This window comes from Xenopus tropicalis, chromosome 3 (assembly GCF_000004195.4).
Source record: "Xenopus tropicalis strain Nigerian chromosome 3, UCB_Xtro_10.0, whole genome shotgun sequence".
Taxonomy (NCBI): domain Eukaryota; kingdom Metazoa; phylum Chordata; class Amphibia; order Anura; family Pipidae; genus Xenopus; species Xenopus tropicalis.
Genome location: NC_030679.2, coordinates 30,114,507 through 30,141,643, shown reverse-complemented (window position 1 = coordinate 30,141,643; position 27,137 = coordinate 30,114,507). Strand labels below are relative to the sequence as shown.

The 27,137-nt window shown below is 39.6% G+C and overlaps 1 protein-coding gene across 7 annotated transcripts in view; it reads right to left on the bottom strand.

The window, feature by feature from the left end:
* Nucleotides 1–20,121: 20,121 nt before the first annotated feature.
* Nucleotides 20,122–27,137, bottom strand: part of pcdh1 (protocadherin 1) — a 125,395-nt gene continuing 118,379 nt past the window's right edge. For 5 of the 7 annotated variants that reach the window (XM_012958418.2, XM_012958411.3, XM_012958416.2 and 2 more), the window contains one exon: nucleotides 20,122–26,814. In XM_012958418.2, the coding sequence (XP_012813872.1) occupies nucleotides 26,408–26,814 (407 nt within the window). In that variant the 3' untranslated portion in view covers nucleotides 20,122–26,407. 7 annotated transcript variants of the gene reach the window in all.

Below are 27,137 nucleotides of genomic sequence, written 5' to 3'. Positions count from 1 at the left end.
AGGCTAGCAGTCCACATGGGGCTACCACATAGCCAATCACAGCCCTTATTTGGCACCCCCAATGGCCTTTTTAATGCTTGTGTGGCTCCCCAACACTTTTTACATCTGAATGTGGCTCACAAGTAAAAAAGGATGGCGATTCCTGCCTTATTGTCTTTTTATGAAAAAGAAAAAAAGTCTTCCATTATAAAAAAAAATAGCATTAAGAAGAATGAAAAATAAGAAACAATTTGGAGATCCAAAATGTGTAACTATAACCTATTAATTTACTTCATACACAGACTACTAGTTTGTGCAGTTTTCTGTTTCATTTCTGTGCTAGTTTGTGATAAATGAGACACTGCTGTTGCCTTCTTCCCTTAGATTTCCCACTCTGCTAATTAAACCTTTTAATGCTCTTCTTTGCTACTGTGCTGTAAACAATAGGTTGACTGGGTCTTCCAAAGAGACATGAGCAGACTGCAGGTTCTGATCAGAAGGAACGAGGTGCAAATCCCAGGATATAGCTATTGGCTGTTATTTCTCTCTGATGTAAATGTAGCCTTTTCTTATCTGCAGTATTTAAGGGAAAATGCCACAGAAAAACATTGCACAAAAGAAGGCAGGAAAACATGTTCCTTGTGCTTGCAGACAGTTAATATGTAGTCTCTGCACTGCTCAAGCCTCTATGGACTTTTCTTTAGCTGGACAAATATGGGTAAATATGCACATTTGGCTAGGTTGCCAAACAAGTTGCCCTCTGTACGGATTGCCCACCAATGGAGTAAGCTCAGTTTAAAGTGATATAATTGTCTCACCTTGGGGCGAATGATTGGATCACATGGAGGGGAGACCTGTTAGGAAAGGACTAAAGCCATATGCAGATGTGGTCCTTGCCCAGCAGGATTGTTCAGCCTTCCAATCAAATGTTGAGTATGAAGGTCAAATAACTAAGCCAAGCCTCTGTCTGAGTTTGAATGGCTGGGTTGACAACCAATATCGACCAGGCACAATGTATATATCTTAAAACATTGGTATGGTTTACTCTTTTCTACCCCTATATGCAGGGTGCCTATGGGTAAATATGCTCATTTGGCTAGGTTGCCAAACAAGTTGCCCTCTGTACGGATTGCCCACCAATGGACTAAGCTCAGTTTAAACTGTTATAATTGTCTTGCCTTTGGGCAAATGATTGGATCACATGGAGAGGAGACCTGTTAGGAAAGGACTAAAGCCACAAGCAGATGTGGTCCTTGCCCAGCAAGATTGTTCAGCCTTCCAATCAAATGTTGAGTATGGTGGCCAAATAACCAAGCCTCTGTTTGAGTGGCTGAGTTGATAACCAATATCGACCAGGCACAATGTGTATATATTCAAGTATTGGTATAGTATACTCTATGTATACCTATATGCAGGGTGCCTATTTTTATAGGTACTTAAGTTCCCTATATCCCTATGGTTTAATTGTAGGGTTGTTTAATTAAACAGTTCTACCTATGCAAAACTGATATCTATTTAATACATTCCTGCATCACAGAAGTTGCCAATAAACATACTCCTCTGTATTAGTATTATATTACACCTATACAACAACCTCTTTATCTCTGGTCTTTAGAAAATTGTGTCCAGAATGCAGGTAACAACTACCCGAAGGGGTGAAATAATAATGAGAATGCTACTATTAGAGAAACACTATCTCAGTCTTTCAGTGAACAAGAGCAAAGAAGACTGGAGGGCACAAGAAACACTGATACACAATGCAGCTGAATGCATTAAAACCATGATTCCCAGTGGCACAGCAAAACCTTTTCTGATTGGTTGTTTTAGCTGTACATCAATAGCGGATCAATGAAGAATCAATAAGTTTGTTACACATTTTAGTTCCTTATAACCGACAGGCATTATCATGTTCATACTGCGGCCTAACAAGGTTATCGCACTATAGATAACAAAGGCCTGCTGAAAATGCAGTTATGTATGTCATTCTGGGATTGCCAATGTTACCAGTCCATTGGGGGAATGTAACAAAATGGTCGTAAACAGAAAAAAAATGTGTATTTTGCAGTTTGCGCATTGCAATTTTTAATTACACATGGAAAATGTTTAACGTTCATCAAGGATACATACTTTTTGGTGTAAAATAAATGTTCTATTACATGAACTGGCAAACAGTGGAAAATGCACAAATAGGGTCCAGATCATCCATTAATAGAGGGGCAACCGTTTTCCCAATCATTCGGTGACAAAATTCTGGCTTTTGCCCCATGTGCCATTGCCCTTAAGAACCACTCTTAGCCATAAAAATCTGTAAATACTAAAGAATTATTTGGGAGACAAAGCAGTCTGATACTTTTTGCCTGTCAGGCAGGGGCCCTCCTGCCATGAGGTGTGGTGAGTACCCTGCCCAGGCACCAGCGCCCCTCAAGTTAACAGGCAAAAAGTTGCTCCTGGTAACTTTTAAGGGGTCACTGTTATAAAGGCAAGCTGTGCATCATCCTAAAATCTTGTTTATGTGATAGAATGGAGGACCAGATGCTCATGCACTGGCTACACAATTAGATGATGAGGAGGGAGATATTATGTGAAGAGTGCAGAGACATGTAGGAAGTGCTGAACCTAAAGTGAAAGTAATTATCTGCCTAAGGCATAGAGGTGGGGCAGGCAATATATGATTGACAGGTGTGATTTTAAAATGCTTTTATAATGGGTATGGATATGTTAATAAAGAAAAGAATTTGGGATTCATGTTTAAATTGAAAGACATAAAAAGCTGTATAATAAAATGTCAGGGTGACAGGTCCCCATTAAGCAACTGTGCTCTAAACTGCCAATGTGGCCCTGATCTGAACCCACAATGCCAATAGAAGGGCAAGTGCATTGGGAAGAAGAGGGACAGCATAGCAAAAGCTAAGGGTGGTACAAGGTGCTGAATCACCCCTGTAGTCAGGTCAAGTCAGCAGTCTCATTAGAGAGACAAACCTGATTCCCAGGGTGCTCTGTACATGTCATCCTGGGCAAATGAAAAAAAAGTCAGGTCTCTTCAAGACACCTATTTATTTTGCAGCGTTGTGGAATATGTATAAATGTGTTAATATTAGTAATAATAATATATGGTAATATTAATATAGAACTAATGGTTACCAGTTACCCCTGGATAGTGCCTGTTATCTGCATTTGCCCCTGCTGCTGTTGTGAGTTAGCTTCTCAGCGTAGATTGTTTGAGAGGGACATTACAATGTAGCCGGGCACAATATGGGCACCAAGCTTGATTCATGTACATTTCACACTGCTAAAGTGATTCAAGTTACTGGTTCCATTTATACGAGTCCCAGCTGTTACAGTGTGGCGCTAACACAGACCCCTCTTGTTTTACAGAGAGATATGATTTCTTTATGGCTGTACTGATATTACCTTGCCGCATGAAGAGGAAACCTAATAGCTCCTGTATGCACATTTCTGAGACAGGTCACAATGACCCACTGTACTGCTTCAAGGCAAATCTCCATTTCCTCATTTAGAACACAATGGCAAATGGAATCCATCCTTGCAGAAGTGCTTCTGGCTTCCAAAGAGACATGGCACTGATGTCTGTCCTGTCAGGCTCATCTAAACTGTGTTGTAAAAAGCGATATAAAAGGTGCAACATTATCCACATGTTATGGACGGCCAGCATTATTATCATGCTTAGAGGTGTTTGTGTTTCTTAATTGGCCTTGTGCTATTACAAATTGTATTGTCAACAAATCCCTTCTTTTCTACAGTATGCATCAATTCAAATAATACAGTGGGGGTACACTGAGTGCTTATAGTATGGCTAAAGCAGGATGTCCAAATCCAAACCCAAAAGGCTGCTAAAGATTTATGGCTTTGTCTCACATTCAAGTCAATAATTCTATTAAATGTAGATTGCTTCCAGTTTAAGCTTATGCAGTCTGCCTGCTGATCAGATTCCATAGAGGCACCCATATGTAACAAATATACTTAACATAATGGTCCTTGTATTGGTCCTTGGGCTCAAAGCTGGTAGGGATGATGGCTGCCAATGTCCACATTGCTGGATATGCCTACCTGAGCATTCCGGGGGGGGGGGCGAAACTAATGCAGTAAATGCAGTAGCAAATTGGTCACCATGATTATTTTTCCACACATGCTGATTCTGTAGAGGAGAGTAATGTCACACCACTTTTATATTTAAGGTGGAGCAGGGATTCCCTACATTTCATACCTGTGAGCCACATTCCAATCGAAAAAGTGTTGGGGAGCAACACAGGCATGAAAAATAATATAATATAAGGGCTATAATTGGCTATTTGGTAGCCCCTATGTGGACTGGCAGCCTTTAGAAGGGTCTGTTTGGCTTTACACTGGGTTTTATGCAATCAACACTTGCCACCAAGCCAGAAATTAAAAAATGAGCACCTTTGAGGCCACTGGGAGCAACATCCAAGGGGTTGGTTAGCAACATGTCGCTCACAAAACACTGGTTGGGGATCACTGGTCTGGAGGGTCCAATTACTTCTAAAGCCTTTTACCTTTTGTTGGTGAGTACAAGAAGAGGCTATCATTTTCCTGTTTTTTGTCTTGTACTTTAATTAAATAATTTAGCATATTCATACCTTTTTTGCCCATTTCTTCTTGCCTTTATTTCGCTTAACAGCTATACCAAGTGAAAGGGGAAAATTCTCATTTACCATTATTCTCCTTTCTTGGTGAACTCCATGCCATTTAGTGTGCTTCCCATGCTTGGTCACTTGTTACTTAGCTAAGATGGCTAAGTATTGGGACTTTGGACTTATCCTTGTCTATAACTCAGTCAGAAGGCTTTGCCCAATAACATTGTAACTCTCAAATTATCAGCTGACAGTGACTTTCTTTAGCCTGTCAAAAGGATAGCATAAGAAGGTGTAATACACAAAAGTGCAGGTAAAATTGATCCACATAAACCCAATTAAAATTTAAAAACACACTCAGTTTAATCAATCTCAGTCTCTGTCACTGTAAGTAAGGTTGCACAGACATATCTGGAAAGAGCAATGAGGAATTAATGCAAATGTTACACTTATAGGATCTTAAAGTGTTATGAACTGTATCTGCACTAGAATTTTTATATGAGGATCCATTCTGTAGGATATTATTAAAGATTAGCACCACATTAATATGTTTCTGCAGGCACAGACCCAGGACTACTAAAGACAGAAAAGTTAAATATGCATGAAAAATATTCCCCAGTTAATGAACTTCAGCACAAAAGGAGTATGGGAAAGGAAAGGAGAAAATACCCTCACCTCCAGCCCCTGAAGTGTAAACCTAATAAATTACATCACAATCAATTCTAGTTTGTTTTTCTAGTCACATCTGTGAACCTTAAGCATCCTACACCATCTAAATGATTAACAAGCCACGTCTCTTATCCTTAAAATGTATAAGATGATGTCCAATGAAGCCAATAGCTCAATCTTATGAAGGTGAATGAGTAATCTGTTCACTCAAGTGTTCCAAGACATGAACTGTTAAACATGTAAACACACTGGACCTCCTGGGACACCAGCTGCTGTTCTAGCAATATACAGGTTTCAATGTACAGTATGTTATCTATGTTATCCATGCCCCATTTCCTGTCATAGTTTATCCCTTTTTATCTATGCCATGTTCTAACTGAAGCTGGAAATTTCAACTCAACCACCTCAGCCTTCCCACATATATACAGAGTATATTTCTCGTTTTCCCATACAAGCTATCAGTCACTGTCAATGGAGACACCTTCACTCCAGCAATATGATTAAATCAGCACTTAAGTTTATTGTCTGACCAGGCAGGTATTGTTGTTATTGACATGTGACCCCCTGTAACAACATTACCTGTTAATAGATTGTAAGCTCTTTTGGGCAGGGCTCTCTTCACCTCTTGTATCGGTTATTGATTGCTTTATATGTAACTCTGTATGTCCAATGTATGAAACCCACTTATTGTACAGCGCTGCGGAATATGTTGGCGCTTTATAAATAAATGTTAATAATAATAATACTAATAAGATGGTGATTTCACATGGGAGGTCAAAGGAATAGGCCTAATTCATGTGTAATAAAGTGATAGCTTTATTCAATGATGGATTTATGAATGTATTTCTATAGGTAGCTTTAATGATGGCTCCAGACCCAACACCCAAGAAACTTGGATAAGGGTAAAACGGAAAACTTTCTTGACGGAAGATTTTAAAGCAGACATCCCAGGGAGCTTTGTGATTGGCTTTCAAATGCTTGACTTGATGTCCATTGCCTTCAAGGCAGATAATTGTGGTTGCCTTTTCTATCCATACGTAACACAAAATATAAGAGCACACACCCAATACACAATTTGGGAGTTGCTGGAACACAGCGGTCAACCCATTTAGTGATGAGCGAATTTATTTCGTCAGGCATGGATTCACAGTAAACTTCCGTGAAAATTCGTCGCGGAAAAATTTGTTGCGCGGTAATTTTTTTGTCGCGTCAATTTCGGTGCGGTTGTGTCATCAAAAGGGCGTGGTCGCATAAAAAATGGGCACTGTCGCATCAAAAAAGCGCGGACCACTAAAAAATAGACGCAGGCGACAAAAAAGACGCAGACGACAAAAAAAAATAGCGCAAGAAATGCATTTTGCAAATTTTCCGCTGTTTCACAAATTTTATGGCGAAGCGAAACGGGACAGATTCGCTCATCACTAAACCCATTTAGTTACTCCATAAATATTCAGGTAAATGTGCCTTTTCTCTCAATGACTGAACAGTACGCTGAGTTCAGAAGTGAGAGACCCTGCTCAAACCCATCTCTCTAAAGCTGGCCATACACGTGGCGATCTGACGATGTTTCATGCGACCATCGGTCGCAAGAAACATCGTCAGATCCGCCACACACCATTCAGGGCTGAATCGGCAGGTAAGGAGGTAGAAACAATAGGATTTCTACCTCCTTCTGCCGATTCAGCGCTGAAGGGAGATTTTGGTCAGGCGCCTTCTATGGCGCCCGATCAAAATTTTCAAACTGGTCCGATCGGCGAGTCGGCCGATATCAGCAGCTTCCTGCGATATCGGTCGACTCGCCGACATACCATACACGCACCGAATATCGTACGAAACGAGGTTTCGTACGATATTATCGGTGCGTGTATGGCCACCTTTAAACTATAGACGGAATTGTCCACCTTCAATGTAATCAAGTTGGGAGCATGACATTACCCAACATAACACACAAAAGCCCTATAAACATTTCCAAGTTTTTATTCAGCTGGACGGTCAGAATCTCAATTGCTCCATCTTGCATCACTAAAATAAGAAGGCAGCACAGAATGTTCTCGGAACAATTTAAGCCTTTGCGGTTTAAAGCGTCTTCAAAAAGTCTTTAGAACCTCATAAGGGTACACTAAAATATAATATAATTTGTTTTCCAAAAGTGATGCTAACTAGGAAAGTATATTACAGATATGACAAGAAAATTAGAATATGAGCATTTAAATACCACAGAGGTTTAATTCTGGAAGACGATCTTCCAAGCCGAGCGGTTCGGTTTAATAACCCGTTTAACATTATCTGCTTGCACAGCAATACGGCAATACCTGCTGTATTGCGCTGAGAGGGTTAAACTATAATAAACGCTGGGCAATATCCCCAGCTGTTTGCCATGAATTATATGTTTAATATAGAAAAAAGGGATTTAATGATATTGCAAAGTTTTAACAGATTAAAAAAAGAGAGACATAGAATATTATATTCATTACATCCAGTGAAAATTGCCTTATCGCAGGCAAAAAAAAAAGAAGAGATCTGTAAATTTACAACCAGAGTCTATTTTTTTTTAAGGGGAAATATAAAAATATTGCTTCATTAGCGGACTGTGCAGTTACAGCTTTGTGAGGGACTGGGGATCACGAGAAGCTTATACCAAATGAGACACAGAAGTAATGGCTTTTCATTTACAAATACACTCATTCAATGCATTAGCAGAGACTTAAAAGATTAATCTGAGCCAAGAGTCCTATGGACGGAGGGGGGAGCAGAGGAGATATATTTTAATGGTCTATTCTTCTAGACAGAAATTACCAGAAGAGAGATATGTATTTTCTCTAATGTTTTCCTTTTTAATTTAACACCACCATGACATAGATGCTTCAAATTCAGTTAAGGACGCCATATAGGCAAATCAGGCTTTGCAGCTACCGAGCGGACGGCACTGGGAAATACACAATGGTATGATCATATATCATACATTTCATCCACCCTTTATTATATTATCCATAACAGTAACAGACCTAGCAGTTTAATTACAAGCACACAATACTGCTTAAATACCAAATCAAGGCCTCGGAAAATGTGAATCTTGTTGGCCCAGTGCCAGTACAATATAATAAAGTAGTTTCTTTATAAACATCTGATTTGCCCAGTGTGATAGATAATATTTGCCCAGACACCTGTTTGTGGCTCATTGCATAATTAAATCTATTTCAGATGTTCAATCCTGGTATCATAGGATGGGGCATGGCAAAGACATGGGCTTGTAGAAAGACATTACAGGGTGGTAGAAAGACAAATATGGATACTCTACTGTGTTATAGATTTTGTATGACAATAAAGCATAAAAAGGGGTACAAATAAAATTGCAGCTTCAAGTTTGCTATAGGTCCAGTAACCCATAATGAGATAATCAGATATTTGCTTTTAAACAGCAGTCTTGGTAAAAGCTAGCTGCTGATTGGTAGCTCGGGTCTAAAACATTTGCACTCCTGCAGTATCGACTTTTGTTGCCCCACCATAATGATATAACATATTAATACAACACAATGTAACAGGATTATTTTGTGCTTTGGTCACAGTTATTTTTCATCTGTCTACACAACTGAAACAGCAATGAAGACCTCCTTTTTACCAGACACAAATCTAATAATATAACTTCTGGTACATGGGTGACTCAGAAGGAAATTCAAAAAGGGATCTCATGCTCAGCCTGAAAACTACAGGCCTGTTAGCCTGACATCAGCAGTAGGAAAGCTTTTGAAAGGATAATAAAGAATAAGATACTTAAATACATTGCAAATTACACTACTGTGGGTTTGTGCCAGCATGTTTTCATGCATAATAGATCTTGCCAGAATCATTTAATTGCCTTTTATGAGGAGGTAAACAGGAATGGGAAGGCAGTGGATGTTATCTACTTGGACTTTGGTGAAGCATTTGTACAGTACTGCAGAGAAGGTTACTAGTTAAATTAACGAATTAACTTGGATAGAGAACTGTCTGAAGAATAGATTACAAAGAGTGGTAGTAAATGGAGCACTGTCTAATTGGACCAGTGTTTTAGTGGGGTATCAAAAGGGTCTGTACTTTACCTTTTCCTTTTTAACTTGTTTATTAATGACCTGGAGGTGGGCATTGAAAGTACTGTTTCTATTTTTGCTGATGATACTAAATAGTCTGAAATTATAACTTTCATGCAGTTCCATGCCGCTTTGCAGAACAACTTGACTAAATTGGAAACCTGGGCAGCAAACTGGCAAATGTGGTTCAATGTTTATAAGTGCAAGGTTATGCACTTTGGTAAAAACATAAATGCAAGTTATACACTAAATGTAAAAGTATCTGTGGATAACAAGCTGTTTAATTTGCTTTAGTAGGCAGTAGGCACTAAATGACACTGCCTAAAGTATTGTCTTTATAGGTCCCTGGCTCACCTTGAGTATGCAGTGCAGTTTTGGGCTCCAGTCCTTAAGAAGGATATTAATGAGCTGGAGAGAGTGCAGAGAAGTAGATTAAACTGGTAAAAGGGATGGAAGATTTAACCTATGAATGTAGACTGTCATGTTTGGGGTTGTTTTTTCTTTTTCTCTGGATAAATGATGCTTGTGTTTACTCTAGTACATTAGACACATTGTAGACCAATAGCAGAGAATTTTTTTCCCATAAATATATTACTCCCCTATATATTAGAGGAACAAACTCATTTGAAGCAGCGTAGGGGGTTCCTCACGGTGAGGGCAGTGAGGTTGGGGAATGCCCTTCCTAGTGATGTTGTGATGGCAGATTCTGTTAATGCCCATAGGAAGGGCTTGGATGAGTTCTTGAACAAGCATAGTATCCAAGGCTATTGTGAAATTAAGGTTTAAAATTATATTTGGAAAGCTTCTTATTTCAGTGAGATGAAGCCTATATTAAATTTTCGTTTTCCTGATAGTTCCCCTTTAATTGCATATACACCATTAGCGGCATTAAAGGTATTTATATCTATATTCTTAGTTTCGCCTCCAATAAAAACCACCCCCTCCTGTGAATCGTGCACAGTGCACCTACTGGTGGTGGTGGCTCCAGGATTCCAACAGCAGCCTGAGTCAATGGACGCAGGGACCTTGCCCCTAAAGAATCAGACAGAGATGTATTTTTCTCCAATGGTTTACTTTTTAATTGAACACCACCATGACACGAATGCTTTGAGCTTCGTTAAGGGCAGTATATAGGCTTTGTAGCTATAGAGAGGATAACAATTATCTAATGCTTCCTGTAAAGGAAATGAGAGCAGGGCAAGCAGTCATGCTTTTACACTTTCCCTTTGACCTGTGCCTTACTCCTACCCCAGGCAATGGATACAATCACTATTAATCACAAGTGTGCAATGGAAGACTAAAGAAGTATTTATTAAAATTCACCAATCACTAATTGGTTTACATCTTGTTTTAAAGTGTCTTGAGAGCACTGGGCTTGGCACCACTACCGTGCATATTGCCCAGTCACTTCAACTAAATGGAGCAGTTGTGCGTCTTATTACAACCATGGGACCTGTTATGGGATCTGCTGTTTTCTGGATAAGGGACCTCTCTGAAATTTGGATTGCAATGCCTTGTTTTGCCTGTAATAAGGATTCATTATATCTTAGTTGGGATCAAGTACAAGGTACTGTTTTATTGATACAGAGAAATAGGAATATCATTTTTAAAATGCGATTTATTTGATTATAATGGGGTGTATGGAAGACGGCCTTGACATAATGACTAATCTCCCTTTGGGCCATCGCCCTTATACTTTAAAATCTGTTTGAATATCTTATACCTCACGTGCCTTTTTTCCATTCGGATAAAGATAGCTGCAACTATAAAGGTGTCAGCACCATTGTTCCTTTAATGCAATCTATTTGTCAGACTCAGGAATGTGTTTATTTACTGCCAATACCCATCTATTGATTAACACTCAGACACTAATCCACATTTTTTAAATTGGTCACATTTCTTTAACAGCTCAGTTGCATTGCATTCTCCTAGGGGTACGGTGGCCAGTCCCAAAGGTCCTGCCATCATCACATGGTGCTACAGAGAGTATGAAGCAAAGCTATTAGACAGAGCATACAGATTGATTCCGAAGATGAGAACCTTTCAGGTCGTACAAATCTCTGATTGTTTGCGGCATGTTGACCAAACACAAACACTCATCATATTGATGACATAAATTGCCTTTAATGATCTTTCCTTTTCTCATCTCATGTTTCTGCCATTAGCGCAGCGATTGGGTTTCACCTTCCCTATAAGACCCCATTTGGGCATTTGCAAAATACTGATGGTGCAGCTCCAGTAACACACATACGGAATCTCATCCTTTCCTAAAAGCTATGGTCAGAAAGCGAGTAGTTCAGCCTTTGCAGCCTGGGACTCTGTATACATACTCACAAACATTCATAAAAGCAGATGCCACATCAAAAAAAAAAAAATGTACCACCATTTAACATTGTTTTTTTTAGTGTCTGCCTTCCCATTTGAGGCCAAAATTTGCCCTAATGAAGGAATATATTCCCATGGAGTCTCTGGTCAGTCCATGCAGGGCTACAGTTATCTCTAAGGTCTTAAACAAATATTAAATAAATATTTTCAGGTGTTTTGGAAGCAGTATCGGTATCTGTCTTTTTACATTCTCTGCACTTCGGACTCTGACTCCTAAAACAATGTTGCAACCAGCTGATTAACTAAAAAAGGCCATCCCGAGAACAGAAAGGGATAAACAAATATAGCTATTAACTGAATTGCTCTCCTTCAACCAAGATTAAAATTCCCATGATGCCTTGCATGTTATGACTTTAACAGATCTATGACGACAAATCAAAAAAGTGGCCAAGGCATTATGGAACTTAATACTTAGCTCTCCTTCAGCTAAGACTCCACTATACTGTATAAAACATGTAGTCAGGAGGAAAATCAGAGACAGATAGTATTTGTCTGACCATTGCTATTTTTATTTGTCTGTTCATTGCTGTTTTCATCCACAAAGTACTATATGATAGGTGTATTGTGTTAGTGGGCAACTAGGAAATAAACAGGATCTAGATCATTGCCATACAGGTTTGCACAGCCAACTTGCAGTAACATCTAGTTACCCCTAGATGGATAATATAAGATGCTGGGTGGGGCATCTCTTATATACCACATTGCTAAACACTGGAGCAGCTGTTACATTCCAACCCTCTTTCTTAGCTGAACCCTCAACCAAGCTGAAGACACCATACACGCCACAGTGCTTTAGAATCACATCCAGTAATCTCAGGAATAAGTGCTATTCTGGATCCCTTTCCAGCTGTGGTCCTTACACTAAGATGGATGTCACCCAGGGAATAACATCCTCGCTATGTCTGTCACTTATTTACAGGGTCCCTGTACTGTTCTTCTCTAAGGAGAAGAGGTCAGATTCCAAGTCCTATCTTCACCTCAGGCCATCTGGCAAATCCTCCTGCTAAGTTGGAGTACAAAAATAGGCTGAGTACATGTTCCCTACCCTTCTGTAGACTTGGCACTTTGGACCGGTAAGCTACACATTGGGGCAGTGGGAATAGTTTCTTCCCACAGGGAATAAGTTACTGACCAGGAACTTGCTGAGCAGTAGAGGATAGTTAACTCTATGGATCCTTTATATAATTCTGAACTTTAGCCGACACGCTGCTATCTTTAGTGATTTTTATAAATTAATCACTCTCACCCAAGTGACCTAGTGCATAGACCCACGGTCTCATATTACTAAGGACCCCAACACACTTGTTGGGAAAAGTCAAACCAAAGAGCGTGAGAGCAGCTTGGCAAAGATATTAATAGTCTTTTGTAAGCCCCTCACCTTAGCCCTGACCGGAGTGTCCCTTCCAACAAACCCAAGACACAAAGCAGTACTAGAAGTTCATTTTTAGTTGTACAGGTATGGGACCCGTTATCCAGAATGCTCGGGACCAAGGGTATTCTGGATAAGGGGTCTTTCCGTAATTTGGATCTTCATACCTTAAGTTTACTAAAAAAAAAAAAAATATTAATTAAACCCAATAGGATCGTTTTACATCGAATAAGGATTAATTATATCTTAGTTGGGATCAATTACAAGGTACTGTTTTATTACAGAGAAAAAGGAAATCAGTTTTAAAATTCTGAATTATTTGATTAAAATGGAGTCTATGGGAGACGGGCTTTCCGTTATTCGGAGCTTTCTGGCTAACGGGTTTCCGGATAAGGGATCCCATACCTGTATTCCTCCTTTACACTCAAATAACATAATCTAAGCATTTGTATCCAACATTTAAAATCTGTTTGGTTTACAGGGCCGCCTTGCAAATAGCAGATATATCCTGAGACTAGAATTGCAGTGATATTATTTTATTGCTGATCTTCATATTCAGGACCTCCCCCCTTTTTTCAGCCTGCCACTCAAACTGCTGCCAATGTCAGTGATTCGAGGTAACCAGGCAACAGTTTCAGTTCCGTATTTAAGAAAATGTAATGTATGTTATTGCTAGTGAAAGCAGTATTTGTCCATTTCTCTTTTCTACCTTGGTGGTTCAACTCTCTTCAATTAATGTAAAGCAGAGTTGGTGAATTGAAGAACTAAAGAATTAGGTGTTGGATATTGGACTAACAATATAAGATTATGCACATTATTTTTATATTTTTTCATAATTTTTATTTTTTTGTTTGCCTTTTTTGTTCTTTTTAACCCTCTTTTTTTCCTATATTCCCCCTGTAAGACTTTTTCTTAGGAGTCTAACCCAGACGTTAGCAATTCAGGGTAAAGTATTGAACATCTTTTGCCAGTTATACTGATAGTTCTGCACAAGTAAATACCAGTGACAGTATAGGCATAGGGTCCTTTATCTGGAATCCTACTGGCCATCCCATATAGAGTTCATTCTAAGCAAATAATATGATTTTTTTTTAAAAATGATTTCCTTTGTAATAACAAAACAGTAGCTTGTACTTGATGGTAACTAAGCTGCATAAATCCTTGGCAAAACAATCCTTTTGGGTTTATTTAATACGTATCTGATTTATGACAAAGCCAGACCTGGGGGCACATTTACTTACTCACGAACGGGCCGAATGCGTCCGATTGCGTTTTTTCCATAATGATCGGTATTTGGCGATTTTTCGGAAAATTATCGCGACTTTTTCGTTGCCATTCCGAATGTTGCGCAAAATCTGGCGATTTTTTCATAGCGTTAAAACTTGCGCGAAAAGTCGCGCCTTTTTCGTAGCCATTCCGAAAGTTGTGCAAAATGTTGTGATTTTTTCGTAGCGTTAAAACTTGCGTGAAAAGTCGCGCCTTTTTCGCAGCTTTCGTGCCGAGTACAAAACATTTGGATTCATTCAAGCTTCAGTATGGTGACTTTTCTTGGGTCAGGTTGGAGCTGCAGGGTGCCATTGAGCCCTATGGGAGGCTTTCCTTGGGCCAGGTTGGAGCTGCAGAGTGCCATTGAGCCCTATGGGAGACTTTCCTTGGGCCAGGTTGGAGCTGCAGAGTGCCATTGAGCCTATGGGAGACTTTCCTTGGGCCAGTTGGAGCTGCAGAGTGCCATTGAGCCTATGGGAGACTTTCCTTGGGCCAGGTTGGAGCTGCAGAGTGCCATTGAGCCCTATGGGAGACTTTCCTTGGCCAGGTTGGAGCTGCAGAGTGCCATTGAGCCCTATGGGAGACTTTCCTTGGGCCAGGTTGGAGCTGCAGAATGCCATTGAGCCCTATGGGAGACTTTCCTTGGGCCGGGTTGGAGCTGCAGAGTGCCATTGAGCCCTATGGGAGACTTTCCTTGGGCCAGGTTGGAGCTGCAGAGTGCCATTGAGCCCTATGGGAGACTTTCCTTGGGCCGGGTTGGAGCTGCAGGGGTGCCATTAAGTCCTATGGGAGACTTTCCTTGGGCCAGGTTGGAGCTGCAGGGTGCCACTGAGTCCTATGGGAGGCTTCCAAAATCATGCTAAGTCTGAAAGTTTCGCCCGCCGCTTACGAGCGCTCAATACGAAAAAGTTGCGACAAGATACGAGCGAATCGTAATGGCTACGAAAAACTCGCGTTTCTTCGTGCAAGTCGTAATGGCTACGAAAAACTCGCGTTTTTCGTGCAAATCGTATTGTTAACGAAAAAGCCGCGACAATTTCTGAAAAGTCGTAAAGGCGCCGAAAAAATCGCAAAAAATACGAAAAAGTCGCAAAATGTTCGTTTTCCAATCTGAATTTTTCCAATTCGGATTCGAATTCGTGTCTTAGTAAATCAGTCCCCTGGTGTACGGTCCTCTTTGCGGCGCCTGCATTTTGTAGGAAGTATTACAAAATGTCAGAGCACACACCCAAATCCAAAAATTATATATTGCAGAGGTGCCAGAATATAGGAATTAACCCATTCAGTTAATCCATAAATGTATGTAAAATAGTATCCGCACACTCCTATTAAAAAAATCAAAATGTATTCAACATAGAAAAAACCATAACAAAGAAAAAAAAAAGCCCAACGCGTTTCAACCCATAATACGTCTTCATCAGGGGTTAAAAATGGCAGGTCAAAAAGGGCTGTCCTTTTTAACTTTTTATCCCCTGATGAAGACCCTTTATGGGTCGAAACATGTTGGGCTTTTGCTTTTCTTTCTGATCATTTTAATAGGAGTGTGCAGATACTAATTTTCTCTATGCATTTTGTAGAAAAAAAGAAAAGGGGATCTGCTCTCATTAGCAACTCCGTGTAGCCTACAAAATGCAGACAGACGGAAGTGGACCGTACATCAGGTCTGACTTTGCCCTTAAGATATGAAGATCCAAATTACAGAAAGATCCCTTATCCAGAAAACCTCTGGTCCCAAGCATTCTGGATAATAGTGCTCATACCTGTACTTATAATGCCATAACGCCATTGGCCATAATGCCAACCTCAGGGTCATTAGTAAAGAAATTAAAAATAGTTTGCAAACTAGGGACGCCTTAAACTGCCCATAGATACCCAGATTTGGTCAAGCACTTTGGCTAAGTTCAAACATACTGGTCAACAAATTGGGGTACATATGGCCAGTTGGGGTAATTCCAAGAAATAACTGTTCAGTCCCAAATGATGAAGGATTATCTGTCATAACAAACATTTCCCTCTTCTTTTCTCTGGCCAATCAGTCAGAGTACCATGTGGGTTGGTCCATATATGGGTCAGCCCATGTACAGCCACCTCTTTTAAGAATAAGCTTAAATTTATTTAAAAAAGGACACATTTTATGTTACAGAAAACAAATCCAAACAACATAAGCTACATACAAAATGATATGTTATTGTTTAAGGGTAACTATAAAAGACAGAACCTCTTTAAATATTGATAGAACTTAATATATATGATGCTGCATGTGCTTATTTCCAGCAGCCTCGGGGAAGAAATTTCCAATTGCATGTCCCACACTGCAGAGTATAGCGTATTGATTAGGAGCAAAATTGATTCCACCAGTCAGCAAGAAAACAGTACATTAAAGGGGGACATTTATTATGATAGGCGTGTTGTGAAAGCACAGCACCTTCCAAACAGCAATTGAATCCCGGTGGTAATTATGAGTGCAACTGGAGCAGCTTGATAAATACAGGGTGCTGGTGAGTTGCTGCAGACAGATTACGGAGAGATCAAAGCTAACAACTATTTTGCTCTTTAATCACTGAGATACAAAGCAGCAATGGTCAGAGCAGAGGTACAAAACTAGCAAATAACACTCCTTAAAAGAACAGTAGACGTCCCCTTTTCCACATAAATAGAATAGGTTTGTGTTTAACATTATTTTTGCCTAGCATTTTATTTAGGATAATTTCTTGCACTTAACAGGGAAAACATTGAAAATGAAACTAAAGCCACATTCTATTTCCTGATCCCAAAGAGCAAAGTAAAACAAATCAGCAGCCCACTGAGAAGCCTTATGTATAAACCCCTCCCTTCGCCCAGCTAAAGCCTGTTACCTTTTTAAATGAAGAACAGCTTATTATACAGAGGCTTCTCAGTGAACTGCTTGTTTGTTCGACTCTTGTTGTCTCGGCTCTTTGGGATCAGGAAGTAGAATGTTGCTTTAGTTTCATTTTAAAATTTTAGAAAAAATAATAAAAACCATAGATACTTCCTAATAAAAAGAATAGGCAAAATGTGTGCTCAGCACAAGCCTGGCCATACACGCAATGATAAAAATGTAGGAGGCTTCATTGCATATGAACTTCAGTACTTGTATGCTGGGTGTTCCGTCTTTCGACATATGGACATGTTGGCCAGTGTATGGCATATTCACAGTTGGAAAAAAAAAACCCACTTTCTGATGTTCTGATTTTTTAGGCTGTGGGTCCGAATGAATATGACAAAAGAAAACTTGCCATACCATATATGGCCACTGGGGTTACCATCTTTCAGGCATATTCTTACCGGCCAGGGCAGGGGGCGGGTTCCTGATATAAGGGGCGAAAGTCAGTGGGGACACATGCGAGGAGAAATAGAGAGGGAGCTGGGAGAGAGGACAGTAGGTGGGCCTGGGGCAGAGGACAATGTATTAGATTATTATTAGACCTGTTATCCAGAATGCTCGGGACCTAGAGTTTTCCGTATAAAGCAGCAGTTCTCAACCTGGGGGTTGAACGACTCTTTCACAGAGGTCACCAAAGACCATTGGAAAACACATATTTCTGATGGTCTTAGAAATAATTTTATGGTTGGGGGTCACCACAACATGAGCAACTGTATTAAAGTGTCGCGGCATTAGGAAGGTTGAGATCCACTGGTATAAAGGGTCTTTCTGTAATTTGGATCTCCATACTTTGAGTCTTCTAAAAACATTTTAAACATTAATTAAACCCAACTGGATTGTTTTGCCTCCAATAAGTAATAATCAGATGCAGTTTGGGATCAAATACAAGGTACTGTTTTTTATTACAGAAACAAAGAAAATAATCTATTCCTGCAGCCCTGATTTTCTGGTGGGCATATTTGATCAATAGAAGTGGGGTGATACTAGCCAATGAAGGAATCGGCAACAAAACAATAACTTTCACTACTTTTAGGTCCAGAAACACCCTTCCCCTATAGCGTTTGAGCCCTGCCACTGCATTCATAGCACTATGGGAGGTTAATCCCAGCAGTAGATGGTCTTCATTTTCTTCTGACCGCATTGAAACCACCATTACATTTGTTTACTTACTTGTAAGGAAAGCTCTTGCCAAGTTTGATAAAAAAAATTTTTACATCAGGTTAGAAGCTCTGCAGAAACTAATCTCTATGGGTCCCCAGCATGTATATTTTTATTTTATTTTAATATTATAGTTGTGAAAAGTCTTGGTGAGCTGTTTTTTTTTTTTTTACCTCTGAAAGTGTGTTAATGCTGCCCATGGGGCATCTCAGGGCTCAGAAATATACTTTTAATACTATTAACCACAGGAAGCAACTGTGAACACATTTATATACTATCCAGTGCAGGCGACTTAGCCTCTGTATTTATTTTATGCTTGTTCAAGCTATATTAGTTTCTTCATAACAGGTATCCTATATTAGCGGCAGGCTGTATGAGTCAGCATTGACTAGCTACTCCTTGTCTTCTGCTCAACAGTAACCATATAGGTACTAGTAAGCCTGCAGGAACAATAGATGTGGGGGCTACTCAGCAGCTGACTTGACACTGTACGTGCTATCACTTTAAAGTGATACAGTTGGGGTATATCCAAAACAAAAGAAATTCCTGAGACCCGAATTCTCTAGGGAAAAACAAGACCTCCCCATCTCAACTGGTATGAACTTTGCTTCACAAAGAGACGTGCTTCCCTTTTGTCTGTGGGATTTTATGAATATAGTTGCCTTAAAACTGTGTAAAGTGATACATTTTTCTGTTACTAAATCCTACATCTCATGAGATAAGAAGACAGAAGAGGAATGTGGCTAGAGCCCCCACAGTTGGAACCTAGGCATGTTTCTCTATTGCCTACCCCTTACTCTGACCTAGACCCCATCCTTAGGCTGGCTCTACACAGTCCGAAGCAGCTGACATTGTCACTATGGGGTTAAGTACATTTTTAAAGTAAAGCGGTGTCTTTTGATTAGGCTCTGATTCTCTTTCTTATCCCATGAAGTGTGGTAAGAGTTAACTTGAGCTTACATGCAAATACACTTGTTGATTAGTTGCCAAAGAGCTGATCTTTGCCCAGTGCCACTGGGCTCCTATGTGGACCCATTGAAAAAGGACAACATAAACACAACAATTTTGGTCCCTCGGTCAGTCAGGATACTTCTGAAAGATATGTGGGTGGTTTTTGATCAAATGTCAATCAGACAGGCTGTCAGAAAGACCCCAATACATGTGCCAATAAATTGGAAGGATGAATACATCATGAAAGGTACAGTGCTGATATTAAATTAGCAGAGAGTCAGCACCAGAGATTCCTTATTGATCCATGCAGTGATACACCTAATGTGTTCAGCACTAGGACCTTCTGCCTGAATCTGCAGAAACCCTCTCTGGCAGTCCTATATTTCCATTGTTGGCCACAGTGACATTAAAGTAGATGCCCATTTTTACATTTCTGGCTTGGAGACCAGGTTTGGAAGCACAGACACACAATTTAACTCCAGACAGGCCAGAAGACAACACGGGGCTACCAATTAGCCAATCAGAGTGCTTATTTGGCATCCTCAAAGAATGCTTTTAATGCTTGTGTGGCTCACCAACACTTTTTACATTTAAGTAAAAAAAGTTGGAGATCCCTGCTCTATAGAATATGAACGTGTCCCTTAATTCTACAATAGAACCTCTTCTTTGTGTGGCACTGTGTCCGACACCCGTATCACTTCTCTGTTGTTACATGGCTTAAGCGATGACCCATTATCTGACACATTAACAGTCGTTTGGAAGTATAATTACAATGAAATTCTTTATTTGACAGCTCCGCAAACATAACAGAAAAAATTTGTATGTATCTGGAAAATAAAAATGGTAAGACAGACCACATTTTGTTTATTCTTGCCATGCTGAAACAATTAAAGACCAAAAAAAATAAAAAAAAGACAGAAAATTAAAGAAAGAACCAAAAATATGATTGTGCTCATAGGGCTAATAACATAAAAGGATTAACTCCCATAGGTTCCAGAAAGGTCTTTAACATTGTGTTCCTCACAAGACCTCTCCGGGCACCGTGCAATTTATAAAGGGGTGACTGTCATTAGAGCAAAATGGAAGGTAGAAAGAAAAAAGGTAGAAAAATCTTCCCAGAGCAAAAAAAGTTCACTGTGTTGGTGGGTGGGGGGGGGGGGAGAACTTGGGGAAAAGTACAACAATTTTTCTTACAAATCGAGAAAAAAAACAATGATAGCGTCTGATTATACATATTAATTTAACATCTTAAAAATAGTTACATATTTTGCCATAATAATTCCGTTCGAGATTTTTTTTTTCTTTTTTTTGTTGTCGGGGAGGGATTTAATATATATTTCTTTAAAGATTTATATTAAAAAGCAACACTTTCATGTACATAAAACTGTACAAAACAAGGCAGCATCACAAGCAGTTAAATGAAATCTTTGTGTTAGCCCCCCCACTACCGTTGGTCGGACGAGTCGCCAACGCATTGCATTGCAGACACCTCCAGAGGCAAAGTGAACCAACACTAAAAATCTTAAAGTTTCAGGCTTTGAATCTTTTGTTTTTTTTTACAAATTTTGAATACACCATTTTGTGTTTTTTTTCTGAAGCAGACTGAAATTGCGTTCCACAAACACAAATGTGTTTTCTGCCGAATTTCGCCACTCCGTGGCACAGTGTGTCATCACTTGTATGTGTCTCGCCTTTGGTATTTATCGTTTCCAGAAGAAATCCTGTAGAGCTAAAGTGATTTTAGTATAATGCCCTCTCCTTCCTCACCGTTCCTCCTATTGCACGCAATAACTCAAGGGAAGTGAACCATGATGGCACATGGGTCTATGCCAAGAGAAATGTCTAAATTCCCATGTGGCCACCTGATCCCCTAGAAATTGGACACACATGAAACTCAGATCCACATGGCTAGTTAGGAATGCAATTGCATGCATGCTGCAAGACTGTTCTGGATTCAGTGCAACTGTACAAAACAGAGTTCTAAGCAGTTGCTAAGCAGCCATGTGACATGCCTATTTCTTATGCGTCCATTTGAAAGGGATGAAGTGCCACCTCAAGTGCGCTATCTTCACTTTTTCAATTAAAAAATTGTATGAATGAACAACATTAGAGCCCCACACTAGTGTTACATCACACAGCTAAACAATGATGTCATTCTGTCGATGTGACTTTTTGGCTAGAAGTACATCATAACACCCAACTTTCTCTGATTCTAGCAGGTCCCATCCAACGCTACTGTATAGAAAATATAATATGCATAAATGACTTCCAAACATTTCTCCATTCACAAAGAAAGCTTTGCAATGCCCCCAGCTCCAAAACGTAGCCATGGATACAATTTTTTTTATGCAGTTGGAATACACAGAACTAGGTTTCTGACTGAAGATTGAATATGCTGTACTTGGTACTTTAAGGCATTTGCCAACTGGTCTTTAGATTTATTTTGTTCTACTTCACTCAAGTCTACAATTTATCTAATAGGAATTGTTTAAAGGACAAAAACTAAAGACCTTTCGGCAAGTTGCTTAGACTACCTCAATATATGACACCATTTTTTTTAATGAACACTCCCTTTAACTGCACTATCCTATACTATACTGGTTACTGATTATTCCCAGGTTTTGAAGCTCACTTATCCACAAGCCACCCCTCAGTGCCAGGAGCTGTGCCGCTAATCTTTCCATTTAGCATCCTCCCATGGTGCTTCCCAATCAGGTTAATGATGTATATAGTGCAGTAAAACACACATAGCACTGATATTGGCTCCAGACATTCTATTCTTGAGAGGCAAGCCTGACTGCTAATGTCTTTAGCAAGGTTGAAAATTCCATGCCTTAGAATTGTATTGACATGCATAGAATAAAAAATGGAATACCGTACGTGGAAAAACAGCCTGGCCTACAACAAATACACATATTTCTATGTACTTTGAACATTGCCCTCTTTTTTTTTTTTTTTTTTCTGGTTTTTTTTGCTTTTTAGGTTTTTTTTTTTTTAAAGAATGACAAACTATTAATACATCTATTCACAGTATGTGAAACATATAAATAGCTACATCCACACAGTTGGCAAGTTCTAGGAATGTGAGAGACTGCAGGAAATGCCATGAACCCAACTGTTGCTAGAGAGACAGAGCAAGTATGGCTTTAAGATGGTCAAGCTATGCCCTCCGATCAAGTGTCAGGATATATGCTTACCCTATTCATGCACGACCTGATAAATATATATATATATAATACGTTTTATTTGGAAGAGGTTTCTTGCACTTATCAGTCTGTTTCAATGCATCTGAATGTGGCCCAGGCATTCGTTTTTGTTTTCTTGTGTTTTTTTTCCATTTTGTACCATAATAAAATACCCTGTGTAGGAAGAGTTTGTTTTAGGCTTCTTTACATTGACATAAAAATAACATTCTATCATTATAAACCCCACCCATATTCCAAATGCAGCTAGAATTAAGCTCGTTGAAGAGTGACCAAGGTCAAATGCATGTGGTAATAAGGACTTCGATTTACTAAAGATTTAGACCTGAAGGTTTTAAAGAATCTTCTGTTCCTCATTAGAGCTGATGCGAGTAGAGAAAGACCGGGGTGGAGTGGGAGGGAGTGCAGTAAAGACGGAAGCAGCAGGTTAAAATTAAGTACTAAAAGATAGGTCTATAGAATATTAGCCTGTCAGAGCAGCTTGTGCGCGTGGAAATAAATTCTCATTATGTTACATTTCAGCTTATACACATATACATATAAGGGTCAGGGTGTCCTTATGCTAGGGTGAATTTTTTGGAAATCAATGGATGATGATCTATATCCAGATATTTTGTTTTTACGCTTACATTCAAACTCGTCTTCCATGTATGTCTATACAAAGAAACACAACATCGCTTGCTATTTGCACGGAACATTTATTCATAGCAATGCGGAATTTGTTAGTGAGTGAAAGATGATTGGCTCTGATGAGGCATTCTACCATTGCAAATGAAAATATAAAGAAATGCAAAGTCCTGTTCACTCTGTCTCAATAGTCATACATGGAAGAACACCCAACAGCGGATTTATGCATAATGGTACCCTAAAGAGGTTTTAAAGTAGCTATTAGGATGGGCTCTTAATAGGTCAGTGGTTTTAAGGTCCCTGGGTGATGTCTGTGGCACACAATTGTGATTTCTCTCGTACCCAGTGTTGATACTCTGCTTTTCTCCAGAAGGAACAAATCTGTGCGAGTGGGCACATCCCTTCTTATAAAACACATTTTCTAGATTGTATAAAAAAAAAAAATCAAATATCCTTAAAAGATTATTTATATTTCCAATGACTAACATAATCAATGCTTAAAAAACCACAGGGTATTTTCTCTGAATATCAGCAACTACTTTCTATATTAACCTAAACACTACAAATTGTAGATGTATCAAGAATTATAGTGCAATTCCATAACGGATTAGGATTTAATATGAAAGGAAGCACGCCCCATGCACAAATGGAGTGTTACTAGTGCATTACACATTTTGAGACTCTCCGTGGCTAAAGTCACTGGAAAGTAAAAAAGACATAGTAAAATTAAAAGGAAGAGAATAAAGACAGGGTTGCTAGGAAAGATGAGTACTTCCATGTGGATAGTTCCCATCCACAGGGCCAATTTAGTGCTGGTGGGGCCCAAGTCAATGCAGAATTTGCAAGCTCCCGTTATATGTTAGGCAGGAGTGTGCAACCCATTACCATCAGCCATTGTTGAATCCAGGACCCTGACTTTGGCAGGCAAAGGGTGCTGATTTCTATTATAAATACAAGCCTTCTGTGGGTCTAAGCAATGCAATGCATCTTTTGATTCCCTTTCCATACGGTGCATTAAAGGTTAACTTATAAAAGGTGTTTTTATTGGGTTTAAACATATGCGGATGGGTCTTGAAATGTTAAGGTGGATGCTGCTTGATCCTTAAAAAGAACGGTAACTAGTTCAAGACTGATGAACTCAAGGCCCAGCCCAAGGGACCAGATGTGGCCACCTATAAAATCTATGCGCCCAGAACCTTTTCGTATGACACTACTGTTTTATTAGAATCTGGCCCCCAAACATGTGAAACCCACGACATGGAAAATCAGAGACAGCACTGATCTAGTTGGTTTCCAATAAGGGCAGAATTACTCCCACCCTTGTGTGTGCACTGTGTCTGATCAAACAGTACACGTGGAACTTAAACATTCTACTCTGGCTTTCAAGCGTTTTTTTTTTTTCTCTCTTAAAGAACAAACTAAATTAAATGGAAATACGGACAAAAACCATGAACACCATCTACAGCTGTCTCCATGCAATCCTACCCAAAGTTGTCCAAAGTGGCCCAGCTGCTGTGGAACACTTTGCAGAGTTGAACGGAAACTACAATAAATAAACAAATGCTCCTTACAACAATAAAAAGCTGAAATCAGGCAGACTTGATCATCATTCAAAGGGATTGTATTTACAGAAGTCTACATGAAAAGGCCGGTCAAACTCGCAGCTTACCCTGTTATGGATGCGTTGGATATGCAGTTATAGTTTGGTCCCCATCTGGCTGTCCTAAGCATTCATCCACATGATCAGATGGCACCTTTGGTATTTACTCCACAATGATTCTCCCAAAAACTTTCTACTGTCTAGCTACAGAAACTGAAGATGCAACTGGCATCATATATAAATATTACTGACTTTTTTTGTTGAAGTGAAAAATTAACTAGATGTTGAAATTACATGGGACTATAAAATGGTCTGGAAGAAGTGATCTGAGAATCCTCTTAGGTGAGCTGAACCATCTTACAGATAGTCCATAATTGGGCATTAAGTCAACTGATCTGAAAGCAGATGGGAATCCCCTTCAAGGCAGAGATATTAATTTTCACCTTTTGTGCCACGTAATATGGCTTGTGATGTGACAATATGCTACTGCTTATGTTTACAGTGGTAATTACTATAGCTCATGGGTAGTTTTGATCAACATTACTGAAGCGGAAACCAAACATCAGCTACTTGGTGGAAGCTGTTTCCCACTGCAGGTCACAGGAGGGCTGCTATTATCACCCCAAATAACATGCCTGTGCCTATGCTTGCTGGCTTTCAGGGTTTCCGACCCAAGAAGGAGTGATCAAACCATCCCATCTGCCATACCTACTGTTTGCTCAAATTAAATTAGCATGCAATGTTTCAAACATAAAACCTTGTTGAACAAAATATAAAAAATAGAGGGATCCAGTTACATGTTGGCATGAGCTTGTAGGGTCCCCATTATATATATTATATGGAAGGTGTCTTAGAAAAATAATAAAACCCCCTGGAATTTCAGAATGAGTATTTGCTGGAAGATGTATGATAAATGTTGCTCTGCAGTTCTCATCATAATAGGCTCATTGTTACTTCCAAAAGGAAAAATCTGTAGCATGCAGTGCGTTAATGGCGGACATTTTGTCTAGTGAGCAAATGTTTATGGAACAAAATGGTTCCAAACCGCTCTAGGATTGACTCTATAGCTACAAAAGCCTTCAATTATGAATTAGCCATTATGGCTAGACAGGAATTCGTATCAATGAGCATTTTCATTGCTCTTTACCAGAAAACATGACAGCACCAAAATAATGTATCATTCCCCCCTGTTCAGAATCACAAATACCAAACCATAATGGCTTATTGAGTCCTCCTTCCATTTCCAGTTTCTCTTCTGGGCAGAGAAACCCAATGCACATGTTCCCTTTATAAAAACTACTCCTTAAAAAATGTGCTTCCCCTCTCAAAATCCAGTTCTGACCTTTATGACACTGAATTGTCTATGTTGAGGGTGATTAGGAGTTTTACATTGAAATACAAAAATAAAATAAAACAGAAAAACCCACTACACGTTATGTAGGCTCAACCCCAAAAGCATTTGCATGAACCATAAAGCATTAATTTGTCATCACTTTTCTGTTCAATTTCCTTCATTTAAAAGACAGCTTGGTTTAGGTTCCTGGATAAAATCGGCAACATCCAATTTTTTTCTATACTCCTTCGGTCCAATACATGCCAATATAAGGTCATATAAATCTCACAGGTATATTTCCCTCTTGGCAGATTGAGAGGAAGGAGTTGTGGCATGCTGGAAGTCAGCGGTTTGGGTGAGTGGGATTTCCTCCATTGGGGAGTCCGTACATGATTCATGGCTGTTACTTGTAAAGGCACTGTAAGTCGGTAACAGCTGGATGTTAGCCATTTTGGTGGTGCTGTTGTTGTTGCCTCCAATGCGCTCCTCTGGAATTCTGGGGTTCCCATTGCCAATTTGCTCTTGACTCCCCTTGTCTTGGTAAGGCACAAAAGTGGAGAGCTTGAGGGCATTTTTGGGCCTGCGGTTGGGGGAAGGCTGGCCAGGCATCCAGCATGTATCTGAGTGTCCATATTCTGTGCATTCCCGCGTGCAGTTTCCTGTCATGGCTACATCAGGCAGTGGTCTGAGATCTGTATGGAGAAAGAATCACAATAATAGGTCAGTTCATTACACTGAAAGTCCAACATATATGTCTTGCCCTACAATACCATAACATGCACTGAATAACACTAAACAATAAGCATATACTACTCTAGTATATCAAGAAACTTGAAATCACAGCAAATAATACATTGAAAGGGAAATCAACTCCCGTGACCTGTTGCCTGTTAGGCAACTGCTCAGCTCCCAACAACTTCCTTAAATGTAACAAAAGTGACAGATGAAAATTCTATGAGCAACAAAATGATGACATTATTATGTCCCCCTTGTGGTTGCTGGACCACACCTTAGC